General features: G+C 39.0%; 1 protein-coding gene across 7 annotated transcripts in view; it reads right to left on the bottom strand.

Moving 5' to 3' along the window:
• The window catches only part of ltbp1 (latent transforming growth factor beta binding protein 1), a 72,692-nt gene that overhangs the window by 29,365 nt on the left and 24,690 nt on the right, over window positions 1–18,637 (bottom strand). For 5 of the 7 annotated variants that reach the window (XM_016661708.1, XM_007573920.2, XM_016661707.1 and 2 more), the window contains exons 4-8: window positions 15,555–15,700; window positions 11,424–11,597; window positions 5,260–5,466; window positions 4,150–4,451; window positions 2,246–2,348 (exon numbers count right to left, since the gene is read on the bottom strand). In XM_016661708.1, coding sequence (XP_016517194.1) covers window positions 2,246–2,348; window positions 4,150–4,451; window positions 5,260–5,466; window positions 11,424–11,597; window positions 15,555–15,700 — 932 coding nt within the window. The remainder of the gene's footprint in view (window positions 1–2,245; window positions 2,349–4,149; window positions 4,452–5,259; window positions 5,467–11,423; window positions 11,598–15,554; window positions 15,701–18,637) is intronic. The other 2 variants (XM_016661706.1, XM_016661709.1) reach the window with 1 other exon arrangement.

Below are 18,637 nucleotides of genomic sequence, written 5' to 3'. Positions count from 1 at the left end.
ATTGCAATATTCAACAATCATTTTCCAATATTAGAAGTTCCTAATAATGTTCAAATGGAAGATGAGGTGAAAAATGGGCATATGAATGGCATAAAAACTGCTTTTTCAGTCATTCCCTGCACATTGGTCAGAGGTGCTGGTTGTTTGGTAAGTCATAGTCCAAAGAAGGATTGAGTCTCTGTAAAAATGATAGAAGACCCCAACCTCTCACTCAAAGTTAACTGGGATGGACTGCAACCTAGATTACAACCTAGAACAAGATCAGGCAGGTACGAATGACACACGTAAATATTGATCAGAAAGCAATACACCTTCCAGTGAGTCAAATGCTGCTCTGAGAAGCTCATTTCTGTTGCAGTCGAAACTGAAACCAAGCTTTGCCCCACTGCTGGATAAGGCCACCAGCAAGGAACTGGTACACAAATACCTGCAAGCAGAGGCTTTGTTCTGTGGGAGACAACAAAGCAACATTTGTTTGACCAAGAAAGCCAAATTAACTACCAGTTACCAATGTCTCTAAGGCACAATGGACTGTTTCACAGTCAACTGTAAAACAAAGGGGAAAAGAATGTCTGAACTTAAACCTTTGCCTTTCCTGCAGAGAAAAAAACCAACAGACAAATCCTCTAATGTGTAAGACCTCCCACTGTATGTACATGAAATAAGTATTTATCTCAAAGTGCTTAACTACTTACCACTAAGGACAAACTCTTTCAAATATCCATCAGAAGAAAATGTGCGAAATCTGAATTATTCACCTACTTAGAGTAACATTTTCTCAGGCGTTAATGATTCCAACCTGGGAAAATAGATCCTTGGTTCAAGTTGTGGTAATGAAGCACAAAGCATTATGGACCAAACCTTTAGTTTTTATCAGCATCTTTACCTTTTATGTTAAAATGGAACAGCTGGATTAAAATCCAGGTGCAATCAAGCTGTTTCAATTAAAACCTTGCAGGGGAAGGAGTTTTAATCAAAATCCCTTACTGGAGTTTCAATTGAGCCTTTGTGGGTTTACATGGTGAACCTTGGCTTTAAAGCTTCCATCCATCTATAAAAGGAGTAGTGTTGAATAGCTAGCTGCTACATAAAAAGACTGACAGGACCTTTCATAGCTCCCCCTCACAACTTTGTATAATGCTATAAAAAGAGCAGAGAGGCGAGGGCTGACACCACACGCCACCATGGCATCCAGTCCCTTTCCTCTCTGGAAATAACTCCTGTGGTCAAAGCAACCTGTGTGTTAATATATAAAGCATATTTCAGTGCTTTAGTTTTTATTATTGGAACCAGAATCAGGATCAGCTTCATTGGTCAAGATTGTGTTCACAAAAATAGGGATCCGACTTTGGTTTTACACGCTCAGAACATACAGACATTAAAAGCCTCGTTTCCTCTGAGTGGAACAGCAAAGGTCGGTGTGGTACGGTATGCTATTCAGTCTGTTTCCATAGTAAAAGCAGCCAATGCAACCAACCTTTACGTACCACACCATTCCTGGGCTGCATTCAGTTGTTAATAATGGTACGGTAGAGTTGGGGCTCACAACACTCTCCATTAATTGAAGGACAGAAAAATGTCACTACTTGCAACAACAACAACACACATTAATGTTTTTTGTAGAGTGTGGCGGTAGAAATGCTCTCCTGAAAACACATAAAATATCAAACCAAACTGCACTGACCCGTGCCGTACCACAAAGTGGAAACTAAACATGAGGTGGCCAACTGGATAATTAGTTCTGTCCCATTGTGAAGTTGACACAGTCTAAAGTTGCATTTGAAGTAAAGCTTCTCCTGAAATTGCAGTTGTTGCCATATGCTGAGTTTTGCCAGAATAACTGGAATATCTAAATAATTTGGAGATAAAGAGTCATTGATAAAAGAAAAAAAATTAACCCGATTTTAAAATTATATGCAAATATACTACAAATATAGTAACTCGATCTGCGCAGAGGTACAAAAATTCAGAGGTGCACTACCAGGCATTGTAAGAGCGTACAAGGATGGCACCATTAGTGAGCCTTAGACCTTGCAAGGTGCAAGTAAAGCCTGGTGGTCCACTTATAATACTTTGGGGAAAGCCTGCATAACTGCTTAATGATCCAACTCCTACAACCTGGATCTTCTTCTCATCTCTTATTTTGTCTGTAAACTTAAAATCTGTGCATCCAGAACACACAGGCTAAACAGGACACATAAGGTAAAAAGGTCTTTATGTTTTACTCTTGAACATTTGTACTCACAGGGTTTATTTGGACACTTCTGGCATTTGTGGAAGCCCCAGGAGGTCCCAATTGTTGCACAGCATTGATCCAGCTTGGTGAGACCCGGCAAAGCCTTTCCACACTGCAGATGGAAGGAAGATGGATTATTATTTTATCTCATAAAGAAAAGCACAAAGTGCGTCTGTGCTCAGCTTTCTCTCCATCCCTGATTATTTACAATCAAACACATTTAAACCTCCACCTCTCTAAATCATTGTGATGCTTCTCCTCTTCAGCCCGCACCAACTCTTTATCTTTATGGCAAAAACAACCTCACAAAATGTGACCTGCTCATGGCTATTTAAGACTTGAAAACCCGGCAGAGTGATATTTCTTTCCACATCAGCCAGCGAATCTGTTCTTTATTTGTCTAGGACCTGATATCAGTACCATCCACTGGACTCAGGTTGTATTGTTCGGGCAGTGACACAATAAAGATGTCCATTTTAACAACCTGCTGTGGTCTGTCTGTGTTAACCTTGGGGGGGGTGCTGTAGATCACCTGCTTCCACCTCAGCCTAATTACAGAACCTTCCTCTAATTCACAAACGTCCTTCACTGCCACATCCTCTTCTTCCTCTACAACAGCTCTACATTCAACATTGTCTGTCCAAAATGTTCACTAATCTCCTCTGCACATGTCTGAGTCATTTGAGATTTGCCTTTCTAAATTTGTTCAGTCATCCTGAACTGAACGTTGTGAAAACAAGTCCTTCTTTTCAGGTCTGTTTGAAAGCGCCACCACCTCACATACATCATGACGACTCTCACAGTCATCCTATCATAAGTGGTCATCTAGCAGATGACAAGTTGTGACTGTTTCCAGCTTCTCCCACAACCTGCTAATCTGTCCTTGGTAAAGGAACTTTTTTTAAACATCAGTAGCTGAAGTTTCGCATAAAAAAAGGTTGATGGAAACAGCAAAATTTGAAAAACGTCCTAACTTTCCAAAAACGTTTTTATGCTCACTTGAGATGGTTTTTGGATTTTGCAAAAAAAAAAAAAGTTAATGCACAAAAAGGGAAATGAAAGTACATTTGCCAAATAAGTTCTCGCTATCCAGGAGCTGACAGCGCGTTGAAAAGTTATGGGGGTTTTGGAGAGCGCTTGATACAGGATGAGCGCATCCTCCCTCGCTCAGAGAATCTTGCCAAATTCTGATCATTTCAATTTGAGAGATGTTCCCTGATTTCAAAACTTTAGCTGCCACTTGCAATTCCAGTCTCCAGTGGGGATGAAATGTGAACAGCCTCAAGATTAATATCAAAACGCTGAGACAAATTGGTAATCCATGTTTATGTTTATGATTTAAGTGGGTTACATGTATCTGCTTGATGTGTGGTTTCATGGTGTGGATTCTCTGTTCAGCTTGATGATGAGTAAAAATAGATTATGATGGACTGTTGAATGTGTACCTTGCTCCCATGAAAGGCATTAAACTGAACATTTCTACATTTGTTTTTTTTTTTTCTCAGCAATTTGTAACGGCAACATCTGACGAAATTACGCTTCGCGTGGCCTGATTGATTCGCTTCAAAATAATTATTAGAAAAACGCCTAACAATCATTTTCTTTTTGACGAGGTCGTATTTTGCATCACAATTGGATGGAAACATAGTGAGACAAAGACTGACAGGGCGCAGAGACCCTGTTAAAACGGGCATGTATTTAAGTCAAACTACCCTAAATTAAATAAATAAGTGAATCTTGTTTTTTCACATCATTTCTCTGAAATTAGGGTAATATGGAAACAGTCTAAACACAGTTACACTCTAACATCTGACAACTTTTTTTCTGTTAGGATACATACACAGACACAGAGTGAAAAGCTGCCTGTTGTGTGACATGACGGTAACTCGTAGTACTGATCTCTGACGGTCTACCTGACCGGCTGCTGTTTCCTGGAAGCAGCGACCCAGGGTGTTCTTGGAGGCGACAGGCTGGTAATGGGGAACCTTGTAGCCATGGTGGTTGGGATGAACCATGTTGTAGCCGTGCTGCTGAATCTTCTGGCTGCTTTCAGAGTGGTGGTAGCTGTAGCTGCTGGATGAAGAGGAGCCTGAGTGGGACCCTTGTTGTTGGTGCCCATTGTTGGAGTAATTGTCCAGCTGGGACACTTGGTGAACCTGAACTGAGGCTTCTGGGGGGTGTTTGATGTGGATGTTAACAATGCCTGGGTTGAACACTGGTGAGATACAAGAGATGGATATTACAGTTACGGCTATAAGAGATATTAGGAAAAATGGAGTCTAAAAACCAACAGAGATCAGGAATATATTATGTTAGCAATTGAATATGTTTCAGTTAATCTAAAAGTCTTTTTCTATCATTATGAATCTCTTTCAAATTGTATGTTTTACCTAATCAAATTGGTATCCACTTACATTAAGATAAATTCAACACAATTTATTCTAATTCTGTTTGGTTCCATATGTTCATCTACAGCTCAGTCAAATTCCCATCCATTCACCCGCTCCCTAAAGGCGGGACAGATGGCTCTGGTCAGTAGGGATGCATCTATTTTTTTTCTTTTTTTTCTTTTTTTTTTACAAGGAAGCGGAATGAGACAAAGTGAGGAAATGGGGCTGCATCAACTAAATTACCCATAATCCCTTTTGTCTATACCAGATAACTGTAGTGAACAGAGAAACATAAAGACCTTCTAAAGCTGTACTAGAAATTTAACCAAGCAACAGAAAAGAGAATCCCTTAAAGTTAATAGTTTTTAAAAAAAAATACTAATGTTTTGATAATGGCTAAAGTTTGAGAAAAAAATTTAAATGATATTTTTTTATTATTCCATTTCTGGAAGCAGAAGGCTTTGGTCATTACAAGCTGCACTTCACATAACTGATTTGGACCACTAAAGAATGAATCATTAAAATCCTTTATTCACAATCACATAGGAATGGTCTGCAAATCAAGAGTTGAAGTAAATAACCAAGCACTCAGTTTTTAAAAGTAGAACTGACATAACAGTAGTGTCTACTCACCAGGCGTCTGTCCATGGCTGTATGTGAGAGGCAGGGTATGTGTAGACACAATCTGAGCCTGGCCATAGGCCACAGACGACTGCTGGTGCTGCTGGTGTCCATTTTGAACGGGCATTTGGCAAAACTTGCCAGCAAAGTTCGGGGGACACTGGCACTTGTCCCTGGCACTACATTTACCACCATTAATGCACGGCAGGTGACACACCACTGAGGACACAACAGAAAAAAGATGTTAGAGCAGGAACTGTTGGTAGAATAATCCTCTCAGAGTAAAAAATAAAGAGTTGATAGAGTAAATGTCTCTTAATATTGACAGCCATCCACAATAAAGACAGTTTGCTGTCTTTATTGTGGATAAAGACAGCAAACTGTCTTTATCCACAGTTTGCTGTGGATAAAGACACAGCAAACTGTGTCTTTATTTTTATTTTTATTAAAAGAAAAATAAACTTTTCTTTTACCACAAGAAAAGTTTATTTCTGTCCAAAGACCACTAGGCTTCTGTAAGAGCACAAGTTCTTAAAGAAGACAGATGAAATCGATGTTTGGATTGGACCACTTTGGAGCAATGTGGTGGTGGACAGTTGGTTGTATGAGCTTCCTTAGTCAGCACCTTATAGCCATTTTGACAGCCACAACCTCATACGTATATCAACATATTATACAGTCAAATATGGGATCATCTGCTCAACTACAAAGCAAGACAATGATATCAGTCACAGGATCAAGTCTACAACTGAAGGCCAAAAGGTGCTGCAATGGTTCAGTCAAAGTCCAGACGTTAACCTTAGTAAAATGTAGTGGTGTGATTTTAAAATAAACTAAAATAACTAAAAAGAAGAGTGGGCCAAAAATCCTCAACTCACGAGGCTGACATAGTCACCCAAAAAGTGACTACTGGAAGTTATTGATAGTTCAAGAGTTGTCAAAATATGGGGTGTACTTAGTTTTCATACACAGTGTTAGCATTTTGATTTCAAATTTGTTTAACAACATTGGAATTAAATAATTCTGGCACAAACCATATTACTTTTTCCCATGTAAAACTGTAAAGCTGGAAGATAAGAAAGGTGTACTTTCTTTTCCCAAACACTGCATGTACAAACAGAAAATGCTACATTGAAAACAGACAAACCAGTCATTAATAGCAGAAATACAATTATTACATACCCAACAAGAGGTCAGATATAAAAATATAAAGTTTCCACTTCTGACTTATTTAACAGAGTCCGATGAGGCTCAAGACAAAACAGCCAAACCAGACGTGGTTCAACACTGATTCCAGCTTCATCCCAATCTCACCGTTTCATTTATCACACTTACCAGACAGAGAGTGTCTGGTAAGTGTGAGAAATGATTCATACACAGAAGCACAGCCATTGTGACTCATCTCAGACTAAAGTCATCAAAGGCATCACTGATTTAGCTTCCTGTCCAAACCATGACCCTCATCACCACTTACTCATCAGATTTAATTAGAAACATTCAGGATACCAGGAGAAAAATAAATACTTTTCAGATCTTTCACAAAGCTGAGTTTTTCTGATGACTGTTTATGAACAGAGAAGGAAAAATTAGACAGAATATTATTATACATGAAAAACACAGTTCCTGCCTAAGGGTCACTTCATTTCATTAGAAATGTCTCCATGTAGCAACAGATACAAAATGGAGCAATTTAAGGCATATAAAATGGATGATTTTCATTTTACACAAAATGTCAGAACTCATCCTTTTCCTTCTTTGTCGTTTGGTGGCTGTGTCTGAAAACACAAATAACAATAAGCGTCACAGGCAACATTATTGTGAATATTATTTTAGCAACAGCAATATAAAAATTGATGCCTCTTGTTTTAGAGGTTCTACATTTCCGTTTTGAAATTGTGTGTTGATACTGGGATACTGTTGCTTTTGGGAATCTATTTATTTGTTTTATGGAATACACGCTGCTCAGCACAAACTTCCTGTTTGGGCCTGTTTGTGCTGAGCAGGCCCATCACGAACACAAAGTTTCCTTGAAGCAGGATCAACTCTCTGAACAGCTGTAAACATTAGCTTCCTTCTGAAAACGGTTGGACTGGAAATCCATTAAAACGTCAAAAGAAATGTTTAAAAGCCCCCCTGAAAGCCAGAAGAACCATTTCTCAAGATGACTTTTAAATATTATAACAGGTTCTGGCTCAGTGCAAGCACGATCCTTTGGAAGATAAACTGAAGCAAAGATCAGGTTTCCATCGTCTTCCCAGTCCCCTCTTCCCTCTTCTCTACAGAGGAAACACATTTGGCTTCCATCAATAGACTTGGATGTTTGACAGGAAAGTTGTTGAATGCAACAGAGAAGCAACAGTCTTCAGGTTTTAAAGCACTATAAACACTTGATGGATGGATAAAGAACTGGGCTGCCACTGTTATCATTCTTCAGCTGATTATCAGGTTAAATGCCTCAGTATCAAACCAATCTACGGGCTCACAAGATCTGGTGTAAAACGGAGGTTTACTGTACAGTGATCACTTTGGATGAATATTAGAAGACCATGTCAATTATTAGGTCATGTTTAAACTTTTTCACTTTTGATCTTTCAGAGCATGTGGTCATGACAACTCTGATAGGAGATGTAAAGAACAGAGACTGGAAGGGAGTACAACCAGATCCACCTTTTTGCTTTCAGTGAATCATGACTCATTTCAGATTCCTCTTTTCTCTCATAAGAAAAGTATGATAACATAGCAAGTGTGATTTATTTTGTTGCACTCCCTTTAGCTCGGTTTGGATTTCAGATAAACCATTGTCTTGGTTCAGTTCTGCTCATTTTTAAACAGATGAACGAGACGGCAGACAGAGGGAGAAGGGCAGGAACAAGAGCAAGCCTGAGCAGGAACACAAGTCATCACCTTTGCTTCTGAACATATGCAAAGTGCAGTGTGGATCTAAACATTAAGACCAGGATATGTAGCGTGGCGAGGTAGCATAGAGGTGGTTTAACCACCTGGAGGTGGTGGTTTCGTCAAGGCTTGACGACTTGAAATGTCGTCAAGCCTTGAAATGTCCATGTTGCTGAAAAAAAGAACCGTTCTCTGCAACATGGTGGCTTGACGACGTACATCTTTAAAATGTATTTTGAAAAATAAAGCCCATACTTGGAGTGACTCTAATGTTGGCTGGAAAATTATTCCAGAACTTAGTAACTAGAGGAAGTGACAAAGACATAATCACCACTACTTTTATGTTTGAATCTTCTATTATTTAAAAGCAACAGGCCGATTGACTTCAACATTTTTGATTTAATAGTATAATATGCAAAGTCCCTTAAAAGGATCCATGATTAGTTGTAAAAATACACTTTATTTGAGAACTACTTATTTTAGATGTAAAAGCAATACATTAATAATCCTGTAGGCAGTTTAGTTTTTACTAATTTTAATAAAATATTGTCACGCGAACGTTGCCATGTTGTTCACGCTGCAATGCATTCTAGGTAAATGACATATAATGGTCCAACTGCGGTAGATCCGTCCAGCCAAAACAGCGATGAGTAACGTCACTAAGCATTTTTAATTTTAACTAGAGTGCATTTAAATCAATCGAAATTGTAGGAATCAACCTGGAGGGAAAACATCTTCAAGAGGTAATGAAGATGAGGAGGACCAAACTGAGGAAGAGGACAGAGTTGGCCGTAAGAGCTGGTGTTTTGCTTCTGCTGCCACCTTCAGCTTCCAAAATTAAACAATAAATGACATATACCTCTGGTCAGACTGCATGATCTGGTAAGTACTTCTATAGCTCTGTGACCAGTCTCCCTTTGTGGACGTAAATGGGGCAGCAGTAGTGCTGCCTATTCTACTGCCGCAGAGTTGTGTTAATATTTAAAAGAGCTTCCAGCGCTGTCTGATGTTTCTCCCTGAGTTTTTCGCTCTCTCCTCAGTGGCAGCGGGGTTTAGGTGCTTTGTGGATAAAAACTGTCAACACAACATTTGTTTTTAGCTCACTAAGGTAACAATCACCTGTTAGAGCCTTTGTCAGTTTTGCTCGTACAAATGACAAAGTCTTCTGGAGAGAAATGTTGAGAACACAAATGTAGGTCCTTCGGAAGTTGTTCGGTGTTCTGTCAGATCAGCATTGGCTGTCAGACTGTGCTCTTCTTCTATTAGAGAGGAGATTGATGTCTACACAATCACTGGATAAGCAGTTGCACCACGCCATGTCTAAGGACAGCTGCGTGAATTATCAAGAGGATTTATCATTAAAGGAATATATGATCCAACAGAATACTGAACTTTTGGTTTAATAATCCTCAGTAAGAAGCATATATTGCAGATTAAAAAGAACAAACAGCTCAGTGTACAGCATATATCAAAATGACACAAAAACACATTAATGGTTTCCACAAATTCTATTTTTGGAAAAGAGTTTGTGAACTCTATTCCACAAACTTTAACAGTTTTGGCATATCTTAAATGATAATAATAATTGTTATGATATTCACTTAATGTTGTCTTAGTTTGTTTTTTAAATGGCTCTCATTTTCTATTCTTGAGCATGAAGTTACGGCAACATAAAACGGAAAATGTGTCCACCCAGAGGTGATGCACTAGAGCTGTTGTTAGTGACATTAGTTGTGCATTACATTTGGTACAGTAAAATTGAACTTAACATGAAAGGGATGAACTCCCTGGTTCATGCAGGGTTAACAGCGTTTTTAAACCTTGCATTAATCCAGGCCCAATCATTTGTTCAGCTGAGTCATAGCAGAATTCAGCTTGTTCTGCTCCAACACTCAGCTATCCTTTGTTCAAACAGAGGCAGGTTGAGACAGAGTTTGGTGAATCCATGCAACAGTACTCGCATGTAATGGCATTCACAGCACTGAAACTGCTTCATGGGATCTTCGGTTTAAACTTTCAGGATAGAGTCAGCTTCAGGATGGTCGCTGCTCACAGCTGACTGTCTAGAAACCAGATCATTTCAACCAAAAGCAACAACTAAAATTTAATCAGGTATAGAAGTGGAAGAGCAACTTAGTCAGCCTCCAGAGTCAACCCCCATCCCATCCCAAGGCCCCCAACCCTGGCCCCAAAAGAGATCCTCTGTGGTTGTAAAGCTTCTTGTGGCAGCTGGTGAGTAAATAATTCTCAGAAAGTCTGGTCCAGTCTGCCTCGTCATGCGATCAAAGGAAACATTCTTCAGAAATGAATAATTCTTTCACATGCCTGCAAATACATCTGGAAACTGATCTTTTAGAATGCTATTCTATCCAATTCTCTACTGTATATTGTGAATACATCTAAGCCAACATGTCACAGGACAGCGGAATAGTCATGACTAATATAGAAACTTTTAGGACTGATTCTTTTGAGATGCTGCCAAAACATAGCAGGCCACCTGAATCAGCATTGGGAAATGTTGATAAAACATTTACAACCCTGAAAACACAGTGACTACACAGTCAGAACAGGTAACCAGGCAACTTGCATTAATCTTACTAATGGTTGACATAAAACACTTAAGAATGTTTAAGATATCTCATTCACAATGTTGTCATGGTTTGAACTAATAATGAAATTCTTCAGTAACAGTGACTGCTCTAGCTCACACACAGTGTGACTTCGCCTCTGAAAGGCTAGAAAGGCTGTTTAAAGCTCCCGCATTTGCAGAAAGAAAAAAATATATACTTTTGGCAGAATGCACTTTTATATTTTGAGGTGTGAAAATAAAAAACAACTCCTCATGCTGGGGGTTATGAGTGGTCTAACATGAAAGATTTGCTTTAGATTCATTTGAAAACAGCTGTATTTGTAGTCTCAGTAATTCCTTTAGAGGCAGCTGTGTAAACTCTTGTCAGTTACTGTCTCATGGACACTTTAACATAAAGGCAATTCAATTTTTGATCCATACAAAAAGTAGAAATAGATTATATTTGCATATTTGAAAGTTGTTGCATTTAGTTATTTAAAAGAGAAATCCGAAGCAGTTAAAATCGATTTTGGCAGCTCACAGCTTTATGACATCAGAGACCAGCAATCATTCACAAAATTCTCTGAGCAACGTCGACACAATTCAAATACTTTTCTTCCGTTGAGGTAAACCTTTGTTTTATGATTAGAGACGAGACAATGGTCGCTGGTGATGGTGGAAACCAGAAGCAGCCAGAGTCAGGATCACCTACCTACTCTGAAGTTTGGCGCTGTCAGCGTGTCTGTGGTGTGGCCGTTCTCACTGATGATGGTGGTGGTGTTTCCCCTCTCACAGCTGTTGTGACATCTGCTTCCTACGCAGGTCACTTTGCAGATGGTGGGTGTGAAGACCACCTTGATCCTTCCTGTTTGGTTCCCCAGCGCTGCTGACAAAATGGCACAAACCAGGAGGAGGGAGAGCAGGAGTCTTGTTAGAGCCATAAGAAGCCGAATTACTCTCCGGTTGAATCTGGTCCCTCAGAACTGCCGAGACTCCAGTCAAAACAGTGAACTAAACTATGCTGTCATTAACATTTCTGGAAAACTTCAGCATGTGGATCCTCCTTCAAAGGGCTCGCGTTACTCCTCCCTCTCCACTTAATCCAACAGCACCTCCGAAATGTGAATGAGACGCAAGGAAAAAAGAAAATATGTGGGTGAGGTTAGCAAACAAAACTCTGGGCTGTTGTCCAATCCTTCATCAGAAGACTTGGACAAAACGATGAGCAACTTCTGACCCTGTATGCACACTTCTCGTTCTTCTGGTGCCTGTTCCCTCTATCTGGTTTTATTTCAGGTTCACCTAACTATCCTCAGAACTTCTTCATCTCACATGAAGACTGAATGGCTCATCCCGAAAGCCAGAAATAAGACAGGGAAGAGCTTATCAACTTGTTTCTCTGTCTGCATCGTCTTTTCCCCACCCTCAAGAATGCCAGCCCACAGAACAAAAGGCCGGAAGAAAAGATACCTGAAGGCACATCATATCTACCTCAGAGTTAGTTCACAGCTTGTCTTTCTGCCCATTTTAGCATCAAAGTGTTCTTTGTTCTATTATGTTTTGTTTTAATTCTCTCTGTTACCTTCGCGTCTCTCTGCATTATTAAAAATCTGTTCCCTGTGCGCTGATTCCTGGGTTCTGTGTGCCGGGTCCAAACCCCTGTCTGCACGGAGCTCTGCTGTGTCTGCGCCTGTCAGCTGGTTCACAGCACAATTATGGAATCAAGTCGAGCAGCCAGAGGAACATTTTACCCAATATTATGCAGTATTTAGAGGAGGATGCCTGCAGCGTATGTCTATGGAAATACTTCTACTATTTAAACACTATGTGTACAGGTGAGATCTTTACTGGAACAACACAGGCCAAACATACCAAATGATTTTCAAAACACACACTGGAATCACAAATTATTCTCAAGGCCAAAGTTTGTTGGGTTTTATTTCCAGTGGGTTTTTGTCAGGTCTAAAAAACTTTTCCTCATCAAACGCATGTCATTTAGTCTGGTTTGCTGTCGGCTGGGATTTCAATAGAGTACTGCTTGTTCTTAAGCCTATTTTAACTCTCCATCATCGTGGAAAAAAGCAAACTGGATGCTTTGTGTTATTTTGAAAACTATTAGTCAAATCTAATATTTATCCTAACAGGAACAAAAGTATTAATGTTTAAAGAACAATCGTAGAAACAAAGTACCTGTTAAGGTGAAATCTCAGAATAAATCAAACAAAGTGCTTTTTTAACAAATCTTCATCTCCACATATTGGAATTGGAGATTTTCTCCTCACTGAATCATATTGGAATTTTTATCTCTAAAATATGTAACTAAATTAGTTACCTAATTGTTTTTGTTACATTCAATCATCTTCAGTGGAAAAAATTATTGTATGCTCATTACCATTTATTTATTTATTTATTTATTTACACTTATTTTGCATCTAGACCAGCAATTATTGGCTAAATATAAGCTTTGTATGTGGAGTTCTTGTTTCTCTTTAAAAATAAATCTTAGGACAAAAATATTTTAAAAATAGTTTAGGTTTTTTGACAAAAGATGAATAACTGACTCCCAGCTGTCAGTCCAAAATATAGACTTTTCTGCATAACTTTGATTTCTTCACCAAACTACTGTGCCTACTATGTTGTTTCTGTATCTCATCTGTCTGTAAATATTTTAACTGAGGAATCTTTTCATTAATTTATTCATGACGGTGTTAACTTTTTCTGTTTTTACTGTGAATATTCTGTGACCTCTGCGTGCCGCTGCCAGCCTTGGCCAGGATTCTCTTGCAAAAAAAAAGTTTATTCTCAGTTTGATTTTCCTGGTGAAATAAAAGTTTAATAAAATATAAAATATGGTCCAGAAACAACCAGGACAATGTTTCAGGTTTCATTTCTGTGATACGAGAGAAAATTAAAAAAAAGTAGAAAATCCCAGTAAATACTGTGTTGATCAGTTTATTTATTTTATTTTTCTCTTGTCTTAACTCCAGTGTGTTCTGGTCTGTTTCACAGCACAATCGTGGAGTGAAGCTGATGGTCGTAGGAGTTTTGGACCCAGCACAGAGAGGCCAGCACCTTCTCAGGGGGCAAATACTGTCCCACAGGACTGTAGCCATTTTGAAGTAAAACTGAGAGAATAAGTAAATATTTAGCAGCATCTTTGTTGGCTAAGTCAGCTAGGCCATGTGTAGGAGACAGAGTTGAATGGTTGGGACACAATCAGAACAGTTGTGTTTATCTCTCGTACTAAATTCTGTCTTCGAAATGTGCTAAACTTCTCTAGATGAAAAATATGGAGCTATAATTAGGTTTGTCAGCAATTCTCCAGGCAGATTCGTGTTCTCCTAGTGACAACATGTCAGAAATACTTCTCATCACAGCAATGAGAAAACTTCTCCATCTACTGATTTCACATCTGTAACTATGTTGGTTTTGCACACGCCTCCTGCAGACTGTCAAGCCTTGTCAAGCATATGGAAAGGAAGTCAGCAGAGTATCTCAGACAAAAACACAGACATCAGCCAAGTTTAGAACAGAAAGGATCACAATGAGATCCATCCAGTCTGCAGCGAGCAGAGAAAGCAAAGAGAAATCCCTTTACAGAAGTCTGGAAGAAATGTGTCTGGTGTTCTCTGGTGCATTTATTGCTTTAGAGGTTGAAGGGATGAGCAACAGATCAGAGTCAATGCATTTGAGTAATTGATGATCAACAAGTGTGACCAGTTTGATCAAATTTTCTGTAAGATGTGTTAATACACACCTTACAGGTACAGGTGGGGGCTAACACAATGCCAAAAAGGGAAAAACATCATCAAAGACCCGAGAAGCAAATGACGCTTGCCATCAGTAAAAATGAACTCCACCATTCAACAGGGAAAACATAAGGTACAAGTGAAAATACGGTGAACCTCTGCCAATATTGTCAATAGTGGACATAGAAAGACTGCAAGGTCAGACAATGAAATGCTCAAAGAAACTGTAAAAAGGCTAAGATACAGCCAAGTGTCTACAGGCTTCAGTTAGAGTCCTGATCTTAAAGCTGATAATAAAACAGTTTGGAAAGACTGAGAGATCCTCCCACAGTTCAAAGCATGACTGATGTAAAGACACTTCCATTATGTCTTAATCTGGCCATTTTTTTCCCAATGAAAGTCTACTTGATTCTCATTTCCCTTCACATCTCCATCTGGGATTCCTCACATTGAGCTGTATTCCTCTGGTAGAACTTCTACTGGGTCAATCAGCGAACAGAAGGAGAAGAAGTTGTGAACAATGATGTTGATTTTCTGCAATATTTTAGAATTGTAGTCCGCCTGCAGTTTCAGCAATGGCAGTGGAGGGAGAGAACGAAGCTGTTGAGTCCGTGTTGGCCACGCTTCCAAATACTGAATTAAGATTAATAGTCACCTAGTTTGGATCGAAGCTTCTCTCTTCACAGTGGAGGATGATTGTTTACAGCAAAAGACAAGTCATGTACAACAGAACAGAAGTCCGTTTCTTCTTTTTAAGGTCTTGACTTGTCTCAAATGCATTTTTTACAGCAAATAAATTAATTGAAGTGGCCCAATTAAGTTTTTTTTTTTCCAATTTCTATATAAAATCTAATTTCTGGTGATCATAAATCCTCCCTACAACTCCTGTTTGCAGTGCAACAATCTTTGATCAAAAATGCTTGTCAAAATTTTTGACAAGTTAAAAACAACAGACATCACACTGTGTGGTGCATTTATGAAGAGCAGCAGCTTAGGAAGCGCAAAGCAAACTGTCTGAAATTCCTGTTGAAAGTTAGTTTTCAAGTATAAAACAAACCAAAACACTAAAAGCAGAAATAAGAGGACCTGCTCACCATGGATGGAGTTGTGTCCCACCGTCAGAGGGATGGGGCGCTCAGGTTGGGGCTGAACATGCATCTGTGTGTGTGAGGTGTGTGTGTGGTAGTACTTGGGCTTGATGACGTATTGCTGGTTCTGTCCAGAGTGGACAGGCCGGATTCTGAAAAAAATAAATAAGAAATAAGAACACAAATAAACAGAAGCAGATAATCCATTTACTAGTGCATAGAAAGCGTGAAAAAAAAATTAAGAGTAACATAAACAAAACTAAGTTACATGCAGATTTTCCTCAACAACATAAACAGTGAATCTGACTAAAGCAGGTGTTTTACTTGTGACAGTGGACAGACAGCAGCTGCATTCACAGCTGTGATCAGTGACCAATCCACAGCAACACTTCCATTTAGTGAGACTTCTCCATATTTAAAGAATGCAGTTCTTCACCATGAGTTGGATGTTATCATTTACTGCATAATCACTTTGTCAAAAATTGCTAAGTTCCTCTGATTCGTCCAACCGCAGTGTCTCACCATGCTTAATTTTTCAGCCTTAGGATTTAGAATGTTATCTGGACCAAAGACAGAACAGAATCTAAGAACTCAGTCCTTACACATGGTGGAGCATCTAAAGACAGATACCAAACCCCGTAACCATGTGAGAGAGTCTGTGTGCGTGTGTGTGCATGTATAACAGAACAAGAGACGAAAAGTAAGAGAAAAGAAACCCATTAATTAGGGATTTAATCAAAAACATAAGAGGTGAGCCATATCAACAAAATGGAACTGTTCCCTATTTAAAACTGTGAAAACTTTAGACTTTTTTTGGGTCAAGGGCGGCAGCATTGACTCCATTATAAAGCGGAACTTGCAAATATGTTGTAGGTGAAGCAGAAGACATGCTTAGAGTGAATCTGCACCTTTAACAAGGACATGATCAGGTTACATCAACATCAGCTTTAACTATTAACTCTGAGAAAGCTGACAAGATCCAGCAAACAGAATCTCAGCAATATGTTCTACAAATGATGCATTAGAATGGTATGAGGAGGCAGCTGCTAAAGAGCTGAGGAGTCATGGACATAACAAAGGTCCAGTTAAGCATCATTCCGTCCAGGTTTGTCTGAATGCTCTGGGACACCAGTTAAATTAACAGAGCAATTTTAGTTGCTTGTCCAACATCTTTTACTGTCTATGTATTTCTATTTGTCCCTTATTTACCATGATTTGAGTGGAAATTATGATTTAAAGCTCACATTTAAAGATGAAACTCTATAGTAATAATGTTCCTTTTTTTCCCACAGAATGTTTTTAGCTTATTAGTAGCTTCGTCTCTGTAGTGAATTCACAAAGCAAACAGCTTTAATGATATGCTGGCAGAAAAACTTCATGCACCTTCAACAGATGTCAGTAATCTGCACTCCCTTCCTCCTGAAACTCATGATCTAAAATATGACTTTCAGCCACAAACTAAGCAGGTACAGAGGTGACAAAATATATATTTGTTTTCTCCCAGAGAGGTTCAGGCCCTGACGAGACTCTCTTCAACTCTGTGGCATCTCACTGTGTCAAGGAGGAATCTAGAGAATTATGAACGGGTGATTTTAAGTTGTATTTCTGGTTTGTGTTTGATCTTATTTACACCCTTTTAGGGACCAGATTGAATTTTATTATCTGCATTTAGGTATGCTCAACTAAAATATGGTTTGCATACAGCACCTTTTGACATTAGGCCAGTTGTTGGTGGTCACAGCTAACGACAGAGTTCATCATCCTCCTCTACTATTAAGCGTTAAGCCCATATGGAGCTACAAGGCGTTTCCCACTCTTTCTCCTCTCAGTCAGGTCACACAGGCCTTACACACACTGTCTGTTAGCTACACACTGGATGCCAGGATTTTGCTCAGCCAAACGGAGCATGTGCTCTGAATTGTGATCATGCACTCATGACATTAATGGAGATAAGCAGCTTATCTCAACTTAGTTACAGAGATCAGTCTCAGCATGAATGGTGGGAAAGAGTGATAGCCCATGTTTGGGGGAACCTGCGCCGCTGCCAGTGGATGAGGATGTGAACAGTGACTGGCCGTGTGCATCATCCCTTCATCAAACAAAAGAGGAAGTACATTATTGTGGAAAACATACAGAGATTCTCTGACAACTCTAATCTCAAAACTCTTCCCTAAATCCACTCACCTCACAAAGGTTATGAGACCATACGTTTACATCAGAGAACTTTTTATATTTTATATCTGAATATTTGACCTAACAACACAGGTAGGTTTAATTCCTTAAACACATTTTATATGCTATTATTATGACAGTCCAATTCCACAGAAAGTGACAGCTTCCAAGCATGTAAAAAGTTTTCACCTCACTTGGGTGTTTCAGACTTTAATTGCATTCATATATGAAATCCTGGTCTATATAAATTGGGGTTTTTGTAGACATCTGACTGATTTGTACTTTGCACTGCTCTTAACTGTCACAGATATAATACAATCCATCTATGAGTTGTCTTAATGCATATGACAATATTATGGACTGTATTTTAATAGCATTCAAATGGCTACATAGTGTCAGTGTGTTTAAAGGGACTTTCATTCGTCTTAACCCATGTGTAAAGTGTGATGGTGTCCATTAATGTACATGTTGAGTTTTCTAAGGATACAACTTCTGGTAAAGGAGTTGATATAGTAGACAAGGAGTATTAATCAAGTTGAACACACATCACTCTAGCTATGTTTCCATCCCACTGTCGTGTGAATTTTGAACAAACTTTAAAAATGTTGTGGAAAAGAATATGCAAATTAAGCATTTAACTAATCAACCAGGCTATGGAAAGTGTAATTTCATCAGATGTTGACACTAAACATGGCGGCAATATACAGGAAGTATAGGTTGCTTCCTGTTTATTGCCACATCTGAGATGTGCCTGGTTCACACATCTCAGAAATGGAGAGAGGTTCTCAGAAATGTGTTGCTATTGGGCAAGTTGTCATTGTTCTGCCATGTCAACTAGTCCTGGTGATGTTTCAAGCTGATAAAAAATTTTACACATGACTGATGGAAACAGCTGGTCATGGTCATGTGAGGTAAAT

The sequence above is a fragment of the Poecilia formosa genome, unplaced genomic scaffold, assembly GCF_000485575.1.
Source record: "Poecilia formosa unplaced genomic scaffold, Poecilia_formosa-5.1.2 Scaffold340, whole genome shotgun sequence".
In the NCBI taxonomy this organism is placed as follows: Eukaryota; Metazoa; Chordata; class Actinopteri; order Cyprinodontiformes; family Poeciliidae; genus Poecilia; species Poecilia formosa.
Note: the sequence above shows the minus strand (reverse complement) of the source record. Positions and strands in the feature narration are given on the sequence as shown.